Source organism: Chaetura pelagica, unplaced genomic scaffold (assembly GCF_000747805.2).
Source record: "Chaetura pelagica isolate M959 unplaced genomic scaffold, ChaPel_1.0 scaffold472, whole genome shotgun sequence".
NCBI lineage: Eukaryota > Metazoa > Chordata > Aves > Apodiformes > Apodidae > Chaetura > Chaetura pelagica.
This window is the reverse complement of record NW_009952566.1, coordinates 538,130-561,181: the sequence shown is the minus strand read 5'-3', so window position 1 is coordinate 561,181 and position 23,052 is coordinate 538,130. Positions and strand designations below refer to the sequence as shown.

Sequence of the window (23,052 nt, the reverse complement as noted above, 5' to 3'; positions counted from 1 at the left end):
TTCATGCTGATAGTGAAAATGCACAAGAAAGTTACATCTTTCAGCCAGCCAGAGTTTTTTGTTTGTTTGTGGGTTTTATTTTTTAAAATAATCTTCCTATACTATATTTTTTCTGTTACAGCTTGATCTAGCTTTCACTCAAGTCAGACACTCCTCCAAACAGAGCCCTCAGAGCAAGGTCAGCCCTTTGGCTCAGTGTCCCTACAGAAGATGTTAAGAGTAGTAGTTCCTCTTTTTTTTTTTTTCTTTTTTCTTTTTTTTAGTACACCAAGCTGTGCCTACTCTCCTTTGAAAGGCTTACAGCTGGTTAGTAACATTCAAAAGTAGGACACTCCCCAAGGTACAAAAGGTCCTCTGCATCTCCAAAATCTTTTGAGATTATAAACTGTTGAAAATTAACACTGCCCTTTCCTTGCTTATGCTCCTGATGCAAGGACATATAGATACCTCCAGTATGAACTGCTTCAGAGTCTTAAGTTGAGGCCTTTTGCCACTCATCACACACCAAGATGGTAACTGGAGACTGAACCTGGTCACTATACTAGCTCTCTCCCTTCTTCCTGTGCTGTCATAGTTATTTTTTATCAACTTCAAAGAGATAGAACCCATACCCTGTCCTTCCTACAATGAAATGCCTTATTGTGTTTTAGCCTGATGGCTACTTGAGTAAGCTGATGGATCTTACCATGGAGCAGTTGTAAAGTAACATCTGCAGCCATAGAAGAGACTCCTGGATGCTGTCCAGGTTTTTTATTAAGTGGATTTGATGTCTTGCAGGCTGGATTCCAGTCTTGTACTATTAAATGAGGCAAAAGGATAAAGAGACAGAGCCCCTCTATCCCATAGGGCACACAGCTTAAAAGATTAAGCAATTTTGTCTCACCCTAGATTTCAATTTTACTCTAATTTAAAAATTTTTTATCTGTAAACACAAATGTGTCTGGTGTAAAAAGCAGTTCTCCTTGGAAGCAGAAAGGTGAATAAAAAGGGAAGCCAGATGGGTTCCTGGAGCAAAATATCCTCTTAATCTTACAAAGTGCTGAGAGCCATCCACTCAAAGTAAAGGACAAAGCCTCTCAAACTTACTGCAACACCTAGGTGTGCCAAGTGAAGAATGTTGTCCTTACAGTAAAAGCCAAAAACCTCCTACCAGCTTAAGCGCTGAAATATCTGGCACTAGATGAGAATAAACAAAGAAAAATTTTAATTTCAAGGTTTTAGACAGGTATTACAATAAATGAAATTAAAATAAATTACTTTAAAGAATTAAATTTGAAATCAGAATTTAGATACATTTGCCTACTTAGGTCCAAAGAAGGCTAATGAATAAAATCCACTCTGTAAACTAACAATCAAGAGGATGGGAATCAAATTTAGCTGCATAGAGTTCACACAGAGCACTGAGGGGGAAAACCAGTTATGTGCAGAGTCATCAACATGGACAATAGAGATGCGTGGGTGCACAAACTTCTTGGATTCTGCAAAATAAGATTTTCCACATATTTCAGCATAGTTCGCATAAAATGTACTTTTTCATCTTTAAAACAAACAAGTCTCAAAAGTTGAAGCCTGCAGAATTTTAGCATACTTGCTTCTGGACCATGCAGATGGAACACCAGCCTTCGCAGGGCTGGCATTGCACACGCATGTGCAAGCCCACGCTCTAGCAATATCAGCACTTCAAAACAATGGGCAGACCCACAGAGAAATGCTTGGGAAAATGAAGATCATGGGGCTACCACAGTAAAGAGAAAATCTCTTGAATGAGTGTATTCATAGGAGAGTTCAGCATGGCTTTATTTATATACTTCATGCTCTATGTCAGCTCTCCGTAACTTTTACAGTTTCTGAACACAGACAAGACCTTACACAAAACACTTATCTCAGCTTGATCTGTTAATTTAACCTTGTCTCCTGGGCTTTGACAGATGAGCACTGGCATATCTAGCTCTTCACATTTAACATGTTACCACACAGTTCCAATGCCTTCCCAATGGCTTTTCTTCCCCAACAACATCTGCCAGAAAGTGTGACTTCTGTCCTCTGTGTAGCAGCTCTCAATTGGACCTGACCCAGACAAAGGCAGACAGGTAACCTAGCAGACTAAAGCCTTTAACCTTTTTCATTGCAGGTGAGTCAAGACTCATTTCTCACTGCTGTAGCTTAAAAGCTAGCACTCAGTTTTAACATATACAGGGTTTGGTTTTGTTTGTTCTGCAGCCTGACAAGCAATATAGTACCAAATGAGGTGTGAATCTACTAATTCATTTCAGTGAAGTTAATGTTCAAAGATGCTTTGGGTCACTGAAACTCTCAAACTTCAAAGAAAATGAAAACAAATGTTTTGCAGAAAATTATTAAGTCAAAGCATAAAACCAGAGTCCAACCTTTAGCTTCATGAAACAATGCAAAGAAACCCTTCAGTTTCTCAGAAGAAGCAGTGGGGTACCCCACAGCAGATGCCAGAACCTGGTGTGCTTCCACTCACACACAGCTAGTGCAGCATCTCCTACAAGCACTTTGCCTCCACAATGTCCAGCCTCCAAGTTGCAAGACCCTTCCATAAAGATATGCAGTAAATCCATGTATGTCTGAGCCACGTTTGATGCACATGGCCCATCCCCAGCAGCATGTGCAGGTGTACAACACCAGCCTTCCCTGGGGCAAACCAAAATAAGCAGACCAATGTGTGTAACCCTTATTCCTGAGGATCTTACAGCCCTCTGCCATCCTACAAATGAAGCATGTCCCTCAGCAATAGGATGGCAGAAGACATTAGAGTAGAAATTGAGGCCAGGAGGAGGCAATGAGTAGACAAGCTGTCACATTGGACATTTCCAGCTTTACCAACATCAATGGACCTCTACATGGCCAAACATCCCCAAGATTTGGAGATGGATGCAGGCTCCCTCTTCTCCTCAGCCATGCTCTCCCTTCCTCCTCTTATCTCTCTTAAGACATGGATAGGGATCACGTATGGCCAAGGACCTTGCAGCTGGTACACCCAAGGGAAAGTGGTAGGGTGGAAGTTCAAACAAAGAGAAAATATCTATAATGTAAAGATAAGACATGGCCAGCTTGATCACACATATAACAGTGCCAGAGACAGAACAGGTACCTATGTTTTTTTCTTTTTGCTTTGAAGCATTTAATTTCTGTACAATCCTGGTCTTCAAGAATCAGCCATGAGACTGGCAATTCTGAAACGAGTGACAGAGGTTTGCTTCTCTAAATAGAGTCAGAGCCGAGACTTTAGCCTGTCTCTGACCAATCTCAAGAGTGGTTCCTGCAGTTCAGCCTCATAAATATTTCATAGAGCTCAGTGCTACCCTAATCTCATCTTACACTGGTAAGTCACAGGACTGATACACTGGACCAACAGACAAGTAAAATAATAGCAACAAACATAGAATTCTTGGCATGTTTTAAGGGTAGGAAATAAAATGTTATTTCCTCTCCCCTAATATTCACTTCCTCTCTTCCACAAGCATTAGATTTTGGGACCGATTTTGTGGATGTGATATGAAAGAAAAAGCTATCACCTAAAGCCCAAGCAAAAAATAAATCACAGACTAAGTTCTGGAGCAATATAGAGGGAAGGAAAAAAAAAAAAAAAGATCAGCAATTCTAATCCAGCTGGTGTATATATATATTGAAGTCAACAAGCTTAAGCAGAATATTCCAATAATACTGATTATATCGCAGTAATTATAAGCTTATATTCTGCTGTGCAGCCACAGCTTTGTTGGCAGTTGTAACTGAGCTCCACCTTACCATATTGCCAAAATTCTTCACAAAGCTTAACAAGTTCTCTTCCTTCATTTAGTGCTATAGCTTTTACATAAACATCTCTTTTAAAGCACTTTGGTTCGAACTGTGAGGCAGACTGTCACAACCATTTGCAAGTGAATCTGACACTAACAGTGTTGGTCACAGAGCTTTTCCGACTGAAGTAATCAACATGTAGCCTTTCAAGTGCAGTTACATACTTCAGATGTCCATCACCCCTACTGCAGAGGAGCTTGGTCCTTATGGCTATTGTAATTTTCTAACACTGCCACCATTAGATAAAATATTTTAGAAATGTCGATCCAGAAAGGATCTACTTAGAGTGTAATACAAATTACTTCCTTCCCCTCAATCTGGCATTTACCCAGTACACACACTCTTAATTACTCATCACTCAAAGGAAAATAAATAGAAAACAAACACAAACCCCTCACCACAACAAAAACCTCACTTAGGTTCCTGCATCAGTAACTGTAGGTCAGTTATCAAGAAGCCTCTTGCCCTCCAAAATTACCTTTCCCATTTTCCTCATGTACTCTATCTACTTCACTGGTCCAGCTCTACCTCCATACAATGTTCTCTGACAGTCTCCACTCTTACCACATACAACCAAGCCACTTGCAAATTACCTCAATATTAACATGACTTGTACTTAAAAAAGAAGACAGGAGGCATTTTTCTTTTTCCAGTTTGTAGGGTGTAACTTGCAGTTTCCTTCTCATGCAGCGTCTTGCTGCCGTAGATCTGCACTCATACAACAGAGGAGTTGCCAAAAATTCCTTTGTATTTCAGTTTTAGAGGTATAAAATGAGGATCATTTTTCTCCATCACACAGCATCTTGTAAGACTGAATTAATAATGGGGCTGTGTGGCTGCAGCATTTTTGTGCAGAGAAATTGCCAGCACTTGCTATTTATTTCTGCACAGCAAAGTGTCTTTTTAGTTGCTTTTCGCCAGTACTACTGAACGGAGAGCTGCTACCTTCTGGTCTTTAACAGAAGACATAAATCCTACTTATAAGTAATTGTGGATGTAAAACCGTAGGAAAGTTGACAGAAGATGATTTGTGCACACAAATTACGGAGTGATAGAAAAGATGACTTGTCTGCACAGTCACAAGGAAGTTGAAAGGAAATCTGGTGTGGAACCAAGATTTTCTGACTTCTGTTGTGTCTACCACTAGACCACACTCTCTAGTAAAATGAGAAGCATAGAGGAACTTATTTCTCCTCCAAATCGAACATATCTACATAGAAAAAAACTACACAGAATTTATCAAGTCTGCTCTGAAAAAAGGTGCTAAACTGACTGACACAAAATTATTTATGTAATGAATAAAGATAACTTTCACTACTACTTTTAGTAACTGAAAACCATACATAGCCTTCCAAACTCTTCTACTCTCAGTAGTTCAAAAAACTACTCTGCACCTTTTGGCTATGCCTGGGTAAAGAGAGAGAGAGAGAACACAGCAATTTTTTTTCTCTGACTGGGAACTTGCCTTGGGATAGAAGAAAATTAAACTCCCACAGCCATGTGTGTACAGAACCAGCTTCCCAGGTTCAAAGAGAGAAAATATGCTTTGACACAATCATCGCTCAAAAAGCCCAAATTGAAAATAAGCCCTTATCCTTCTGTAACTGCATAAATGCACCTAACAGCAAGAGCATATAAGCACTCCTTTTTTGTATGCTGCATTATTCCTGTGCTTTTCACATCCCAGAAACTGGCACGTGCCACAACACAGGAAATCACTTACACAGATCCAATGAAGAAAATAAAATATGGTGACAATATAAGGGTGCATCACAGGTTAAAGAGATTGTGACATCAATTTGTACTGAGTAAAATTACACTAAGGAAGGCCAGACACATACTGCAGTTTTATTTACCAAGCTATAAATATTCCTTTGAATACAATGTTATAAAAGAACCACTTTGAAATGCACTCAGAATTTTAAACTTCATACTATACTAATAGCCAGACTTTTTCTACCCGTGTCTTAAACATACAAATATTTAAATAATGCAGTTTGCTTTCATTTTGCACAAAAAGAACTCCTGGAACATTTTAAATTTAGATTTCTTCTTTAACAGCATGATTGTTACTATCCCAGTCACTTAAAGACAGGCACAACAATATTTTCAATCATCAAGACTAGCTCAGGACAGTTTTTATCACAACAAAAGTACTTCACTTAGAGAAGCACCTCCAAACTGGAATAGTTATTCTGGTACAATCAGAAATAATATCGCACTTTATTTTGCTACAGAAGTGCTCTAAACTGGCTGTGCAGCTGTTCCGTGGCAATATCTCTAGATAGTGTATTTCTGTGCTGCTGCCTCCTCTCTGTAAGGGCAGAATAGGTGTTGTATGACATGGATTGCAAAGGCACCGTAAAACGGTGGAGTTGCTGCATACAGATGAGGTCCAAGTATACATACATGCATATTGCTTGTTCAGCAAAATCAAGTCTGAAAGCTCCACGTGACACAGTAAGTTCTCATTTTAAAGTGGGCACACTTTGTCATATGAATTTCACGAGGCCTGGGTCAGCAAACAGCTGTCTAATTAAAACACAAAAATCTGATTACATCTGAAAGGGATTGTGTCCTATAGGAGAATAGAGTCCTGGGGGTTACTACAGTGTTGAGGATTTCAGTAACCCGGAATACTTCACTATTTCATAGCTACTTAGTTTACCAATTAGATGGCTTGAGGTTGAAAGGAAAGTCAGATTTCTGGCCCTGCTCAGCCTGTGTGCTCAACAGCACGCTTGGGAGCCTCCCAGGGTAACCAAGAGTGGACAAAATTTGTCCCTTACCAGTGACAGCCACCTCTTCTGCTATTTATCACCAGCATCCAGGCTTTCCCTCTGCTTACAAAGGTTCAACAGCATACATTGATTTTATATACACACACTACATCTCAAACTATATATATGCAAATACTATTCACAGGTGACAGGCTTCTCTGTCATGTTACCAGCTTCCAGAAATGTCTCCCCACTGCTTTTAACTTCTCTTTTGCTGTAAGGGATGTTCAGTATAAGAAGTTAAGACCTCAACAATAAAACACCTGCTAACCAAAGAGATGACGTTGGCAGAAATAGAGGAAGGCTCCACAGCTGTAATCTGAAATAATTTTGCTTACTCTACAAAGGGCTTGCCTGTATTTAGGTCACTGTTTTTGTATGTCCAAACCTAGCGGGATCTGCCTTGTAGATCCTGTCCTGTCGGACCAGAAGACACTCAAAGAGGGAGAAGCGCCTCACATTCTGCTCCTCACTCGCCCTCCTTCCCTCTCAGTTCAGCTCTCCTCACCTCACAACTGGCTGTGCCCATTCCTGGGCAACACTGAAATGCTACAAGCAAATATTCCATGTAGAAAGCTGAAAGACCAAACATTTTTTAAAGGCTTCCGTGAGCAGCACAGAAACAAAATCGCTAGAAGACCTGAGACAAACCTAAACGAGTCTCCTCTGAGCCCACTTATGGCACAGAAGGAAGAGGAGGGCAGAAAACTCACCCTGTGAGGCAGCAGATTTCTCCTTTTCTGGGCTTTAATAGGGTTTTATCAACCACAGATACTGACAGTTTTAACAACAAGATGGAAATAAATTAAGGTAAATTGCAGTCTTCCTACAGTCAAGAGTAGCTCAAGATTTATTTATTTCTAATCATTCTTTATTGACTTTAATGTTAATTGCAAATCAAGGAAGCACCCTCCTTTTAACAACAGTTGCTAAAAGAAGTATTCCTTCCCCCCCCTACAGCTCTACTTCCCTAAAATTTATTTCAGACAGATTTATTCTATTTACTAAAGTCAGCATTTTTTTCCCAGGAGGAAGTAGACTTTGTACATTGTAAATACAGTCCACTCCAGACAACAAGACTGAACTTATAGGCAAAAATTTCTGTATTCCTGTTTCCTGATACAGCAATAGGAAAGGAGACAAGGGTCTGCACTGTCATCTGCAATGCTACAGTGACACTATCAGCAGTACTGAAGTTACTGATGATGGGTTATACAAACACCAAGACCAGGTAACCCACAAACTAGAAGCACAGGTAACTGCAATATATACAGCCTCTCCTGAGGCAGCTGGAGCAGGAGGTGGCTCCATAAAAGATGAGGAGCAGAAAAATAATGATGTATCTAGCAGCCCCCTGCTCCAAAAACACTCTTGCATAAAAGGTCATGTGGAAGCACAAACTGAAACAGACCGATAGTTCCAGACAGAGAAAAAGAGGTCAGGCTGCCAGTAGCTTTCATCCTTGCGTATTCTCTACTGTCTAATAAAAGGTAGAGTTACTGGCTTTTTACCTGCAGCCACAGGGTCTGAACAAGACTCCTCTCTTCTATCCAGAGGCCCTTTGTCACAAAACCCATGAAAATAATAACTGGAGGTTTCCAACCCCACAAGCTTGGGTTGAAATTGTCTGCTGAAACTTTCCGAGTCAATGCTGAATTTGCTGACCATACAGAAAATTCAGACACATTTTAACATCACACAAGAACTTTTCCCTTATGAAGCAAAGCTACAAATAAGGAAGAAGCCAAAGGTTCAAAAGCAACCACTGAGGAAGCTAACTTGTCATAATCACTGACAGCACAGTCTCATCAGCCACAACATTGTTGTGTGCCCAGAGAAGAGGGTTCCAGCTCTCCAGAAAAGGAACAGTAGTGTTGGTGTGGAGGTATGACAGGCTTTGAAGAGGGAGTGTGGCAGAGTTGCCTTCCACAGGCCCACAGGTGGCAGATGACACATCAGGGGCAGTTCCTTGCACCATCCTTTACCAGGCTCTCTGCATTACCATATCCTCGCACACCCCTGTTGTGCAGCTGTTAGCTTTCAGCTGGCACAGCATTTATCACAGAAAAGAGGGAAGAGAAGCATGAGAGCAGGAAAGAAGAGTTGCCTTTTTGTTCCCCCCTCCACTAGACAGCCTTACAGCCATGGACTAAAGGAGGCATCCTATCTCAAGCACTAGATGTTTATAATTCTAGCAATATGGGTCATCACACACTTTGTCAATCCTCTGTCAAAAATCCCATGATTACATCAGCCACTATGAGAACTGAGTCTTAAGATAATTCTTGGTCATCTTTCAGTTCAGAATGAAAAAAATCAGATCCCATTTACTATAACAGTAAAGGAATCCAGGGAAAAGAAAATAAGTCCTTTACTGTTCTAAGATTGTGCCTTGGTATTCTGAAAGGGTATGCAGACACTGCAGCTTAGAGCAGCTATCTAAAGGGAGTAAGGGAAGCAAGAAAACAAAAAAGCAAAACCAAAGCCTAAAATCCCAAATTCCTTTTTCTAATTTCAAATCAAGGGGGGTAAAAACATCATCATCATAATTACTTTTAAAAATTATTTTTTTAAAAGTGCTAACAGTAAACAGAAACCACCCCAAATATACCTCAAAACCAAGTAAGGCTGAGCTAGATTCTTTTGCTTTTTGTGGTATGAGAGGAAGCGGTAAAAAATGGGTCAGGACTTTCCCATTCTTAAAATTTTCTTACATGTCAAAGACAAAAGAATGCAAGGGGAATTTTTATGAATATTCACTCACTTGTCTTGAAACACTTATTTCAAGCACTCAATGCAGTCAATATGTGCTCTTTAAGAGAAAAAGGATTTTAGAAAATCTTCTCTTGAATTGTTTTCAACAGCCTTATACAACTACTGCTTGAGTTACCTACAGGAAGGGTCAGGCCACTAGTTTTTCAAGCCAGTAGGTACAACCAGAAGAAAAATACAGCCAAGCAGTTAAGAACAGCCACACTCACCCACCTGCTAACACAGCTAGAGCTGTGACTGCAAAGCTATAATCATGTCAGGTGTTACCAAGAGCTGTCATGGTTAAGTCGTCTGCTAATAAACCACAAAAAAAATCAACAGCAGGTTGGTTTGGAAATATACAGGCTACTGAGGTAGATCTTTGCTAGGAAAAAAAAAAAAAGAATTGAGCTGTTTTGACAGCTCTTTTCTGTTGGTTTTTTGTTGTAGTTGTTTGTTTTTCTTTTTGGTTGTTGTGGGTTTTTTTCAGTCTCCTCCTATGTACTGCCACAAACAAAGACATTCAGAGTTTACTTTATGAGCAGTCACTGAAAGTAAAGGAAGTTCACAGTGCATGCTGAGCAGCACTGTACAGTGTGCTGCCAACTGTATTCAATGGTTCAAATTCTCCAATTACTTCATTTAATATGGCTTTTGATATTAACAGTACTGCCTCTGCAAATACTCCTCCCAAGCACAGCTGGGAAAGGAAAGTCAGTTTATGACACTGTATTATAAGCACAGTCTCAGCCCTGAAGAAAGTTCAACTGAAGACAGCTATCATTTTAGGGCATCAGGCACTCACATATCTTACGGAAAGCCCAGAGCTGACTTAGAGAATGTCTTCGGTTTGCCTGGACTGCAAGAAAGGTGATGGAGCTTGTCCCAGCTGGTGGAGATAAATATATGCTCCCAGCAAAGCTGTACACCCATCAAAACATACCTCTGCCACTGCAACAGCCAATGTTACCCATCCGACAAACCCAGACAACTCTGACCAACCAGCCAGATGCAACGAAGCAAAAAGTATTTATTGGGTAAAGAAAGAGAAGGCAGTAAACGTGGAATATGCCTGATTGTTACAAGTGTTTGTGGAGGTGGCACCAAGGAAACAACTGGTAGTAATGTGGACCATAGTAATATGGGACTCAAAACTGATATAACAGCCTTAAAATGCCCCTAGTTGTTTTAATTTGGTTGTCCCTGGAACAAGAAATTATTTTGCCCTTGGGATGTTTGGTCCGACTCAAAGTCACTTTTCAAAACAGATCTATTAGAAAAGAGCCTTAGGGAAAAGGTGGCAGGTAGAGGCTCCACAAGAGGTAGAGGATCCCCTGCCCTTTTGTCATCAGGCAGGAGGGGACCTAAGAGCGGACGGGGGGGAATGGAAACAGGTCTCTGCTCAGGGCAGCAGGCAAGTCTCCTCCAGACCTCCCCCACCTTCCCAGGTGCCCTTACAGAACATACATGGGGCTCTGGAGATAGATAACCAGGGAAATGAGGATGTTGATAAAGCCCCATCCAAGGATTTGCAAAAGCAGCCAGCTCCATGCATTAGGACTGCTCTTGTTAAGAGCAAGAAGAGGGTAGTTGTTACAGGAGATTCCCTTCTGAGAGGAACTGAGGATCTCATATGCTGGCCAGACCCTTCCCACAGGGAGATCTGGTGCCTCCCTGGAGCCAGTAAAGTTCCTGGTCTGGTACCGCCCTCAGATTACCGATTACCACCTTCTTTTGATCTTTCAGGTAGGCAGTGATGAGGTAGAGAGAGGAAGTCCAAGGGCAATGAAGGAAGATTTCAGGGCCTTAGGACAACTAGTCAAGAGACTGGGAGCACAAGTTGTGTTCTCCTCTATCCCTCCAAGTTCCAGGGAATGACGAATGGGTAAACAAGAAGACCTGACAGATCGATGCTTGGCTCCAAAGCTGGTGCTGCTAGCAGGACTTTGGATTTTTTGACCATGGGTTGATTTACATGACACTGAGCCTGCTTTCAACAGGTGGGAAAACCCTGTCTCACAGGGAGAAAAGGGTACTAGGGCAAGAGTTATCAGGGCTCATGGACAGGGTTTTAAACTTGAAGGGGGAGGGGGATAAAACCAGGCCCACCAGAGATAAGCCTAGGGGTGAAGTGCCAAGGATGGGGGTGGAATTAATAGCTGAGCTCAAGTGCATCTTCACTAATGCACAAAGCATGGGAAACAAACAGGGTGAGCCGGAAGTCATTGTGCAGCAGGACAACTATGACATAGTTGCCATCAGGGAAACATGGTGGGATGATTGTCAGAACTGGAAAGCTGCAATGAATGGATACAAGCTGTTCAAAAGGGATAGGCAAGGTAGGAAAGGCAGTGACATGGCTCAGTACATTAGGGAGTGTTTTGATTGTATAGAGCTTGATTATAGTAGTGATAAAGTTGAGTGTTTATGGGCAAGGATGAAGGGGAAGGCGAACAAGGCAGATATTCTGCTGGGAGTCTGTTATAGACCACTCAACCAGGACAAGGAGGCAGATGAAGTATTCTACAAGTGGCTGGCTGAAGTCTCACAATTGCCAGCCTTTTTTCTGGTGGGAGATTTCAACCTACCAGATGTCTGCTGGAAACAACACAGCAGAAAAGAAACAGTCTAGGGGGTTCCTCGATTGTGTGGAAGAGAACTTCCTGATGCAACTGGTAAGTGAGTCTACCAAGGGAGGTGCCTTGCTGGACCTCCTGTTCACAGAGAAGGACTAGTAGGAGATGTAGTTGTCAGAGGCTGTCCTGGGCTTAGCGATCACAAAATGGTTAAGTTTTCCATACTTAGTGATACAAGGAGGGACTTCTGAAGGACTGACTTTGGCCTGTTCAGGACATCGGTTGAAAGAGTTCGTTGGGAGACAGTCCTGAAGGATAAAGGGGTCCAGGAAGGCTGGATGCTCTTCAAGAAGAAAATCTTAAAGGCCCAGGAGCAGGCTGTCCCCATGTGTCATAAGATTAAAGGGTGGGGAAGATGGCTGACCTGACTGAAAGAGGAGATTTTGCTGGGATTTAGGGAAAAAAAAGAGGGTTGACCACTTTTGGAAGAAGGGACAAGCAACTCGAGAGGAGTAGAGAGATCTCATCAGGTCATAGAGAGAGAAAATTAGGAAGGCAAAAGCCCAGCTGGAGCTCAACTTGGCCACTGACATAAGGGACAACAAAAAGTTTTTACAAACTCATCAATAACAAAAAAAAGAGCCAGGGTGTGGGGTGGAACACTGCAAACAAGGAGCTGGCAGAGGAGCTCACTAAACTTCTCTCCATCATTTATCAACAGTCCTGGTCAACAGGGAAGGTCCCAGATGACTGGAGGCTGGCTAATGTGATGCCCACCTAAAGTAAGGGCCAGAAAGAAGATCCAGGGAGCTACAGGACTGCCAGCCTGACCTCAGTAGAGGGAAAGATAATGGAGAAGCTCATCTTGAGTGAGCTCACATAGCTATTGCAGGGAAGTGAGAAGATTGGGCCCAGCCAGCATGGGTTTATGAAAGGGAGGTCTTGCTTGACCAACCTGATCTCTTTCTATGATCATGTAACCCGCCTGCTGGATGAGGGGAAGGCTGTGGATGTTGTCTACCTAGACTTTGTCCTTTGACACCTTTGTCCTTTGGGCCTTTGACACCATCTCCCACAGCATTCTCCTGGAGAAGCTGGCAAATCATGGCATAGACAAGCATATTCTTCACTGGGTAAAAAACTGGCTGGGTGGCTAGTTCCAGAGATTTGTGGTAAACAGGGTGAAAACTAGTTGGCAGCCAGTCACCAGTGGTGTTCTTCAGTTTTGGGGCCAGTCTTGTTCAATATCTTTTTCAATGATCCCGATGAAGGGATTGAGTGTACCCTCAGTAAGTCTGCATATGACACCAAATTGGGTGAAAGTGTTGGCCTGCTTGAGGGTAGGAAGGCTCTGCAGAGGGATCTGGACAGGCTGAATCCATGGGCCAAGGCTAATTGTATGAGGTTAAATAAGGCCAACTGCTGGGTCCTGCATTTCAGTCACAACAACCCAATGCAACACTACAGACTTGGGGCAGAGTGGCTGGAAGGAACTTCTGGGTGTTGGTTGACAACCAGATGAACATAAGTCAGCAGTGTGCCCAGGTGACCAAGAAGGTTAAAGGCATCCTGGCCTGTATTAGAAATAGTGTGACCAGCAGGAGTAGGGAAGTGACTGTACCACTGCTGAGGCCACATCTTCAGTCCAGTGTTCAGTTCTGGGCCCCTCACTATATTCTTATATATAGATTCTAACCTATATAACCTCTAAGATGTTGAGGTGCTGGAGCATGTCCAGAGAAGGGCAACAAACAAAGCTGATGGTGAAGGGTCTAGAGAATAAGTCAAACAATAAGCAGCTGAGGGAACTGGGGATGTTTAGCTTGAAGAACAGGAGGCTGAGCGTAGATCACATCGCCCTCTACAACTACCTGAAAGGAGGTGTTGACCTCCCAAGTAATTAACAACAGGACCAGAGGAAATGACCTGAAGCTGTGGCATGGAGGTTTAGATTGGATATTATGAAGTCACCATCCTTGGAGGTATTCAAGAAACACATGGATATGGCACTTCAGGGCATGCTCTAGTGGCTGAGGTGGGGGGGAGGGTGGTGTTTGTGGGTGTTTTTTGGTGGAGTGTGTGTGGTTGTTTGTGTTTGTTTGGGGTTTTTTTGTGTTGACGGTGATCTCAGAGGTCTTTCCAACCATGATGATACTGTGAAAGATCAAACTGGCTAGTGTTCTGCTAGGCTCTGATACAGCAGCTCACACAAAACAAAGCACACAGAATGAGTGCAGGAGACCAAGCATACACAAGATAAAACCTGAAACCAGTTTGTGCTAAAATAAATACACAGAGCCACAGAGATCACAGTTCAGCAGCTGTAGACAGGCAGCTGCAGAGCCTGGCCATAGCTTTGGAGTAATCCTCAAGTAAGTCTCCTTAAATAACAACATAGAAATAAAATAAGAACTCCAAATAATGACTCTCCATTACAAAGAGAACCTCAACAGGCAAACAAGAATTACTTCTGCACTGCTCATCTTTACAGGTTTGCAGGCAGCTGGAAACTATAGTTCAGCAGGGCCTGCACTTCTGATTAATCTCAAAGGCTTGTGCACTTGGAAGCCCTACAGTGACAGCACAGGGCACTGACTCAGGATCTGAGTGATTTAGCTGAAACATTTCAAGATGCTCTTGCCTGCAGCTGTAGCTCATCTCATCCCTCTGGCAGGTCTTACTCCTGCATCAGGGTAGCATAAGGGAGGTGTATATGCTCAACTGCTGCAGCTCATGCTCACCTTACAAATTTGAACTGAAGTTGATGGCAGTTAACAATAACACACCAGGCTGCCTTACTGTCATCCTAGCTCTGCTTCAGGGCAGAGGAAACCAGAGGAAAACTACTGCTAAGGGACAGTGACATCTCAGTCCCACTCTTAAATTCAGAAAGCCTCATGAGTCAGAGTCTTAAGCAACAGCAATGCTAGTTATGTTTCCACTAATTTTAGCTCATGCTTAACCCACAGTTCCCAAGTCTCTGCAATGCCCTTCCAGGTGCCAAAAGCCACAACTACTCTGTACCTCAACTGCCAAAACGTACAGCTTCCCGGCTGAGAGGGACTCTGATGCACTCATATAAACTGTACGCTGCAGAAATACATTTTTTCAAATAAAGAAAACAAGAGGAAGAAAACAAGGTCAGCTTTATTTACCCTATTCCTGTGTGCATATCGTAAAATAAGGAACAAAAGTTCAGTTGCATAGTTCCTGTGTTTCAGAGTCCACTCCAGGACACACAGAACAGACTTGGTGCAGAGGGCGACTTGGGAGTGCCCCACAGCAAGGCAGAAAACAGCCTGCCAGGGCCAGCTTCTCCCCAAGGAGTTCAAGAAGAGAGAGGGGCAAAGGAAACAAACATACACTTTACACACATCCCTCAGAGTAAACTAGGAAAGCCTTTAAAAGTAAACAAACAACCCCTCCCACCCCCGTATTCTCAGAAAGCCACCCAAGCAGAATGCTTTTATGACGGTAACTGAAGGGTTTGTTTTATAAGAAGAGTTTCCTCAGATTTAGTCAACCTTACCAGCCTCCTCCTCCTCTCCTCATTCACATTAAGCTGTGAAAGGGACTTCAGCTCTCTCCAACCAATTAAAAACTAATTGAAGCAACAGACTGGCACTATACAGCCTGAGCAATCTGAGTGACTGAAGCCTCAGCTCAGATGAGGCCTGCACAATGTCATAATATTTCATTTTATTTAACCTCATAACACAAAGAGTTGAAAAGAGTATTCACAGGGATCCAATTCTGAAAAAAAAAGAATAAAATAAATTATTGCGGGTCAAGTCTACTGAGTTCAAAAGAACAGTACGTGTACTTCACTGTGTGCATGCAACACAGTGCCTGCAGGAATTGGGCCAGGTTTTATTTATTTGTAAAGCTTTGTGAGGAAGTTACACACACAGTTTTCCTCTCAAAAAATAAAGCTGTGTTAGAATGTAAGTTAGCATATTTTATTTATGTAAGGAGACATCCTCACCCCTCTAAATGAATGAATGACAGATCATTAAGGTGGATTTGTCTACAACTTGGACATAACCTAAAATTTTCTGCTTTAGACAATCATTTTTTTTACTGCTAGAACGGTAAACTCTGCCACGGAATTGCAAGAAATAATTTTCACTCACAGACAAATGAAATTCAGAACAAGTACTTACGACAAACCCAAATCTTTCTACCTTATCAATACCAAACTTCATGCCTGCTTCTACCAATGAGGTCTTTTAGGAACTGGACACAGAGTTCCAAATACCCTCAAAGAATTGCTGTAAATAGAAAATGAGTAGAAGTATGTAGCACTGACTATCTGAAAAAGTCATCAGGAAGAAAGATTTCACATACACCTGTACCTCACCTATTGAACCTGTACCTCTTCACTGCTCAATATGCAACAAGCAATTTTAATGAGAAATCCCTAATTTGTGGTCCATGGAACAGACATAAGGCTACAAAAATATGGCAAGAGACTAGGTTGGTAAGGTAGGAATGAAAGTAGCTGGTGCTAAGGAGTAAGAAGAATTGGTAGTCAATCTTCCAGCAAAAGCCAGACAGCCCAAAGGAGCAGATTTACCATTTTTGAAAGTAAGTATTTTCCTTTGGATACAAAGAGAAAAGAGACACAAGGTAGCAGAACTGCTTTTGCATGTGGACAGTGTGTTCCAATGTATGTAGGAAGAAAGGGACAAGACTGACCTGGAAGGCAGCTAGTCATGATTATTTGGAAACAATATGTTTGATACACAATTTAAGCCCTCAAAAAGTGCTCAGTCAAAACTGGAAATGAATGAAAAAGAAAATACTGAAGTGTGTTTGCAGATGGGAATTATTCAGTGTGAAATCAGAGACACAAATGAAGAGTGTGACAACAGAGTATAATTTAATTGAGAAGGAGAAAAGAAAGCTGAAAAGCAGAAGAAATGGCAGGACGCTTTCTTTGCACAAGCTATGCTTGTTACAGTGTACCTACATGGCTAATGCACAAATGCAAATCAGATGAAAAGCTGAGAAGAGCAAACTCACTACAAAAAGCACAGCTCACAGCAAAACTAACTCAAAGAGATCCTGAACTCACCTGTAACTTTATCTCTTTTTGTCACACATTTCAATGCAATCATCCTTAATAATTAAAAGCACTTAGGTGTGCACAAAATCCCTTCTTAACAACCATGCAAAGCAAGAAAACGAACTGAGCAATGTGACAGCCTGACCCTGGACAGGCAATCCCCAAGGATTTCTACAGCAACCAGTTAACTCCAGCTCTTTCAGCGGCCTTCAGCACTGAAGGGTTTCCTGAAAAGCAGCGACCAGAAGGCAAGCAGACTGGTGTGAACCGTGGAATCTCATTTCTCTCCCATGCACAGTGCATGCCAAATCTTAAAATTCATTCAGCATCCAGTTATGAAACTACAATAGAAGAGGAAAACAGATGGCTAAAGCCTTTTGGGAAAAAAAAATAAAAAAAATAAAAAAATTAAGTATTACTTTATTTCCAAAAGAGAAATATGTATATTTGAAAGTACAGAACCTACTTCAGATCATACCTAATTGTAACAAAAATAGGTGTCTTGCCTCATAGAAATGAAGCCTGTCTTTAGTTAAGGGAGCATACAAGAAAAGTTTAACCCTTTTAGAACATGATGGCTCAATCCATTCTTAAGCAGTATTTAAAAGCAAAGCAGTTCATATAGGAGATGCCAAGTATTACAAACATTGTAAAAATCCCCCAGCACCCCATATATTATTTTATCTATAATGCAACTACTGAATGGCAAATCCTGTAGAAATGCCTCCTCTCTTAATGTTTACTCTTTTCCAGAGTTTTTAAGCAGTTAGCACCTACATTCAGTGAGCAGTTTTCCTCATAAAAGCATCTAATGGATTTCATACTAGGAACTCGGGAACCTCAACTCTGTAAGAGTCAGGCCGTTCTCTGTGGAAACCAATGAACACTACACTTGTAGCCCCTATTGGGTCCCTGACTTGCGAGACCACATAAAAATAAGGAAACATAAAAGCCATCCTAGATGGCTCGCATATTTAGCATTAGGTGCTTCAGCAGCTCTGTAATAACAGCTATCGCAGCTTCAGGTCCGAGTATTGGAAGTTATCTCTGGTCCAATGGAGTGTTTTCCTCCTGTGAGGCCCTTCTGCTGAGCTTGTGCCTCAGACAAGCCTTGACTCAGTCACCTGAACAGAGGCCTCCAGCAGCTGAGAAGCCCCAGGATACGCAAGAGATGCATGCTGGACTGGGAGTCTTGACACAGGATCAACAAGAGACCTGGGATTCTACAAACTGGCAGCTGGGCTGGCAGCAAATCTAAAGGCATCTCAAACAGCGCCAGACACCGGTGTTCAGGCACCTGAACTGCACCCTGCACAAGTCACAGCATTACACCTGCAGCGATGCCCAGCACACTCCGATCCCACGCAGCAAGACAAAACAGAGCAACAAATGCAACTTTTTTTTTGGTAGAAGTCTAATCAAAATGCATGAGACTGATTTCTGGTTTTATTCAATGGCTCTGCACTGAGGATGAGGTCTAAACTAACTCTCTCCTACCACACATAGTCCTTCCAGACCAGGACTGCAGCTCAGTGGTGAGGGTGGGCAGAAAATCCTGCACTGCCCCAGCTTATTCCGAGGGTGAGTGGAGGATGACACACTCCAGCACTGCCAGCCAAGCACCTTCTAAAAAATCAACTGCTTATATGATTAATGCAAAGTATGACGCTTTCACAGTAGCAGGAGTCACTAATCCATATTAAAGACCAAGACTACATTTATTTATTTATTTTTAATGAAAGGCTCTAAATGAACCAACTGCTCAATTTTTCAAAGATACTGAGGAGCCACAATAACTAGGTCTGGGTCAGCGGGAACAGCCAGAATGCCACAGAAGTGACTCAGTCCTGTTAATTACCCAAAAAGAAGGTTTTTTTTCTAATGAAACAGTGACAACAGTGACAGCTCTGTCACAACCTGCCCTCCCCTAAATGCACCACTAATGAAAAGGAATCATCTAAGAGCGTCTATCTTTAGTCAATTCGCAGGGACAAGAAGTAACAATTATAGAGAGCAGAAAAAGCAAGCAAAAAGAGTATCAGCCTGAGCTGGACTAATGTTGCTGTACCTAGAGATAATCCTTTTAAAGACTAAAGCAGCAAACACCAGACTGGTAGCAACTTCTCACACAGTGTAACTCCACAAACAAGGGCAGAAGCTATTCTGAACACCAGGGTTAAAAAAAATTCAAATCAGTAGAAATCCAGAGGAGACAAAAAGCATTAAAACCAACCAGAAATACACACAACATTGCAAACCACACACGATCAATTACAAAAATATTCTAAGACATTCTCTGAAGAGTTCGACAAATACCAACCTAACAGGACATAGCAGTTCACAGACAGACAAACAGCCCGTTTTGCTCATGTGCAATCCTTGCTCACAGACACTTCTCAGTTCAATTGTATTTATGACTGCATTGTCATTTATTTTAAAATATGAATGGAGCATTATTTTTCTCCAGAAACACAGCATTGTTGAAATGCCAGTACATTAAAATAACATACTGCTTACTACATTTTGATCAAAAAAACTCCATACTACAGCAGTGACACTTAATACATATTGAGTGCTTTCAGCAAGAACAACATATGGAGTTCATTTCTTCTGTTTTGTTCTCACATGAGCCAAGCTCAAAGACAAGCTTAAGAAACAGAGGAATGACTGATTCTGTCCAAATGTGCAAAACTGGATCCTCTCCAAAGTTAAGGAAAGATTTAGTTGAAGGTTCTCAAAACACATAGGAGTTTCATATAGGAGTTCCACTTACAGCAGAAATACTGTATTTTAGCCTGCATGCTTAAAGAACATTTTTGTTAAGGTTCTCTGAACAAGAGGAAGCAGAATAGAAAAGCCTACAATCACTCGATTGTGTGAGTGAAGTTTCTTCCCTATTGTTATTTTCCCTAGAATTCATCCACATTTCACCACCACCCTGTTGCTTCATCATAAACAACAAAAGCACTGATCTTGCCTAGATTTAAATTCAAGAATGTAAACTGATGGTTCAGAAAGACAACATATTTTTTAAAAATTAGTTGCATATCTGAGGTTTTGAAAGGCTGTTTCACTGCTTCACACACAGGCATTTTCCTAGGTGGGCACTCTGGTTTATGATTAAACAATAAGCTAATTGTTTCTAAAATAACAAGATTGTTCATAAGAGAACTTTTGTATGTGACTTCTTCCTAAATTAAGTGAAAGTTTGCTGCAGATCCAATCTGAACATTTTCCTGCAGTGTTTGTACTTCAGTGCTGAAACATTCTGCAAATTCTCAAGCAAGGAGTGAATTGAAGTGAAAATGAAAGCCAAAACAGGCCAGTTTATACAACTAAACTTAAAAAGCAATAAACACAACTGCTGAAATAAATCTGATGAACCAAAATTACTGTGGAAAACTCTTTGGCTCAAACCAGACAGTAGATCTCATGAGATAATCATGACAACTTATTTCAACTTTTAAAATGTTTTTATTTGTATTTTATTCTGTGAAAGCAAGTTCAACTTCTAAAGCTATTCTGTTTCTTAATAATCTTTTCAAACATTTAAGGCAAGAAGATAACTTGTTAAAAAAAAAAAAAAAAAAAAAAAGGAGAGTAACACAACAGTGTTCCTTTAAGACAGAGCAGTGAGCAGCCTTCCTGCATACTTGACAGAGATTTCCAACTCCAAGAGAGAATTTGTATCAATTGTATGCAATTACTCATAACCAGTGAAAGCGGCCAATTCAAATGCCAAACTTGCCAACAAGAAGGAAGGCCAAGTATTAGAAAGGAGCCTGCAGTTTATTACAAGGCAATTTTAACATCTTGGTCCACAAGGTCTGGAAAGTACTTTCGCTGTCCCCTGACGCTGCAGGCTAACACTAAGTTGAGGAATTACTTCACAAAAGTCAATAATCCAAACATATAAAACAGCACTTAAGTATTTGTATAATGGAGAATCTTTGTCTGACTATTTAAAAGCTGCTTCTAGTCCTCCCTAGCAGATTTATATAAGCTCATTTTACACAGGAAGGAAGATGCACCAGATCGTACCGTTTACTGTTAAGTGCTGTCTAGTCAGCTCCAAAGCTATCCAACTGACCTGCCACTGCACAAAATTCTTGCCTGTCTAAACAAATACCTTAAGGCAATTTCCAAGGATCTGTCTCTTACCTCTTCCCATTAAGGTTGGAAGGGACCTTAAAGATCATCAGGATGATGATCATTAAAAGACGGAAAGGAACATGGAAGGAAGAGAGACAAGACATCTTCAGGTTAAAAAGCCAATGGGTATCCACCCCAGATTCAACTACCATCATTTTTAGGGTTGATCTCAAATGCCTCAGTCATCTCACAAAGCTGCCAGCAGATAAAAAGCAGCACCAAGAGTTGAGCTGGAAGATGGTAAACAGCTCTTGGGAAATATTAAAAACAAAAGAACACACAAACAAAACAAAACCAGCGACCAAAACCACACCACTAAGCCAGATGCACTGTCCTCTGCATGACAGCAACAGTGCCAGCTAAGAAAATCAAAGTGCAGAAAAAAACCCAACAGGTCCAAGATAAGTATGCAGCAAAGCACCCATCAAGACAAGCTTCCCACGCAGCTACTTCTGCAATGGGCAGGCAGGAGAAAGCGAGGGGAGGCAAGATCAATACACACATAATAAACAATACAAAATGAGCAACATTCTTCCCATTTCAGCAGCAACGACTTATTCCACCATTTGTGCAAGAATATGAGACACTTCTTACCATTTTTTGGTGCACTCGACCATCAGTTCCTGGTAAGAGGCCACAAACTGGAACTTGGAAGCATGTTTTCCAACACGCTGCAGTCTTTTCCAAACTGAAGCCATAATGGAGAGAAATACCAGTCCTCTTACACAGCAGCAACTCTGCAAATACCAATGCAGGTTTAAGAGTGTGTGTGCTTGATACTAGCAGATTTATATACAGACACAGTAAAAACAGTGAGCAAGAGACTTGATGGGATGTCTAAAAGTCATATTCTGCCTCTCCCTTCTTCACGGTAAATCCCAGTCTAGCAGAATGGCTCATCATTGGCCAGGAGCAGCATGAAATAGGAGCAGGCAGGTAACTGAAAGGAAGTTCTCTCATGGAATCATCATTCCTCACACAGTAGATGATGTGGAGACTGCAGGACTGGAAGACAAATAAGACAGGGGGAAAAGCATTAGTTAGCATACTCCGTACAACAGCGCCGCAATCACACGTGATCTCATACCTTGCAAACACCTACAGTAAACCACAAAAACATATCCCCTTCCTGTTGTCATCCCCTTCCTCCAATTAATGAAATAAATAAGAATGCTGCAGCGATTTCAGGAATGCAAACCACGAGTCTATTTGGAAACATCAACATGTCCTGTTATCAGTACCATCACAACTGGCAACAACAACAAAAAAGGGCAGGTCAGGGCCACACTGTATCCTCATGAAGCATCTCCAGGAAGCAATGCAGAGCGGCTGAGGTGTTGCCAACATGCACCCAGAGTGAGGAGACAGGGAGGCAAAGACAAGTTCTTTGTCTTGACGACAAAAGGTGTAACAGTTGTTTCCTCTCTCTCTCTCTCACACACACACCTCCCGCTCCTATTTCTCTTCCCAAGGAGAAGCAACAGCCAAGAAATCGGCCAGGGAGTGTAACTACTTAAACGCCTGTGCAAGGGTGAGGATGAAATACGAAGGGGCATTTCCAGAGCCCTGGCTGCCCAGGATTCCCCATCTTCCTCGCTGCATCGTATCGAAATGGAAACACCTTTCCACCCTGAGCTGAGGAACGTCCACAGGGAGAGGAGGAACCCAGATGGGTCTCCTTCCTCCAAAGGAAAGCGGCTTTTCTGCTGGCCGCGGAGGGAAAAGCGTCTTCGTGGGGAGCACGGGTGAGGAAAAAGGGGCCGCGCCTGGCGAGAAGGCAGGGCTGGATGGCACCGGAGCGGGCAGGGAGGCAACCTGGGCTCCGGGAAGATCCCCGGGGAGGCGGCCGCCCCCGCGGAGCCCCCGGGGGAGCAGCGCCCCGCTCCGCTCCGCTCCGCTC

At 42.0% G+C, this 23,052-nt stretch overlaps 1 protein-coding gene across 1 annotated transcript in view; it reads right to left on the bottom strand.

Moving 5' to 3' along the window:
- Positions 1-21,850, bottom strand: part of EHBP1 (EH domain binding protein 1) — a 225,738-nt gene extending 203,888 nt beyond the window's left edge. The window contains 1 exon segment of the mRNA XM_009993463.1: positions 21,747-21,850. Within this exon segment, the coding sequence (XP_009991765.1) occupies positions 21,747-21,850 (104 nt within the window).
- Positions 21,851-23,052: the final 1,202 nt, after the last annotated feature.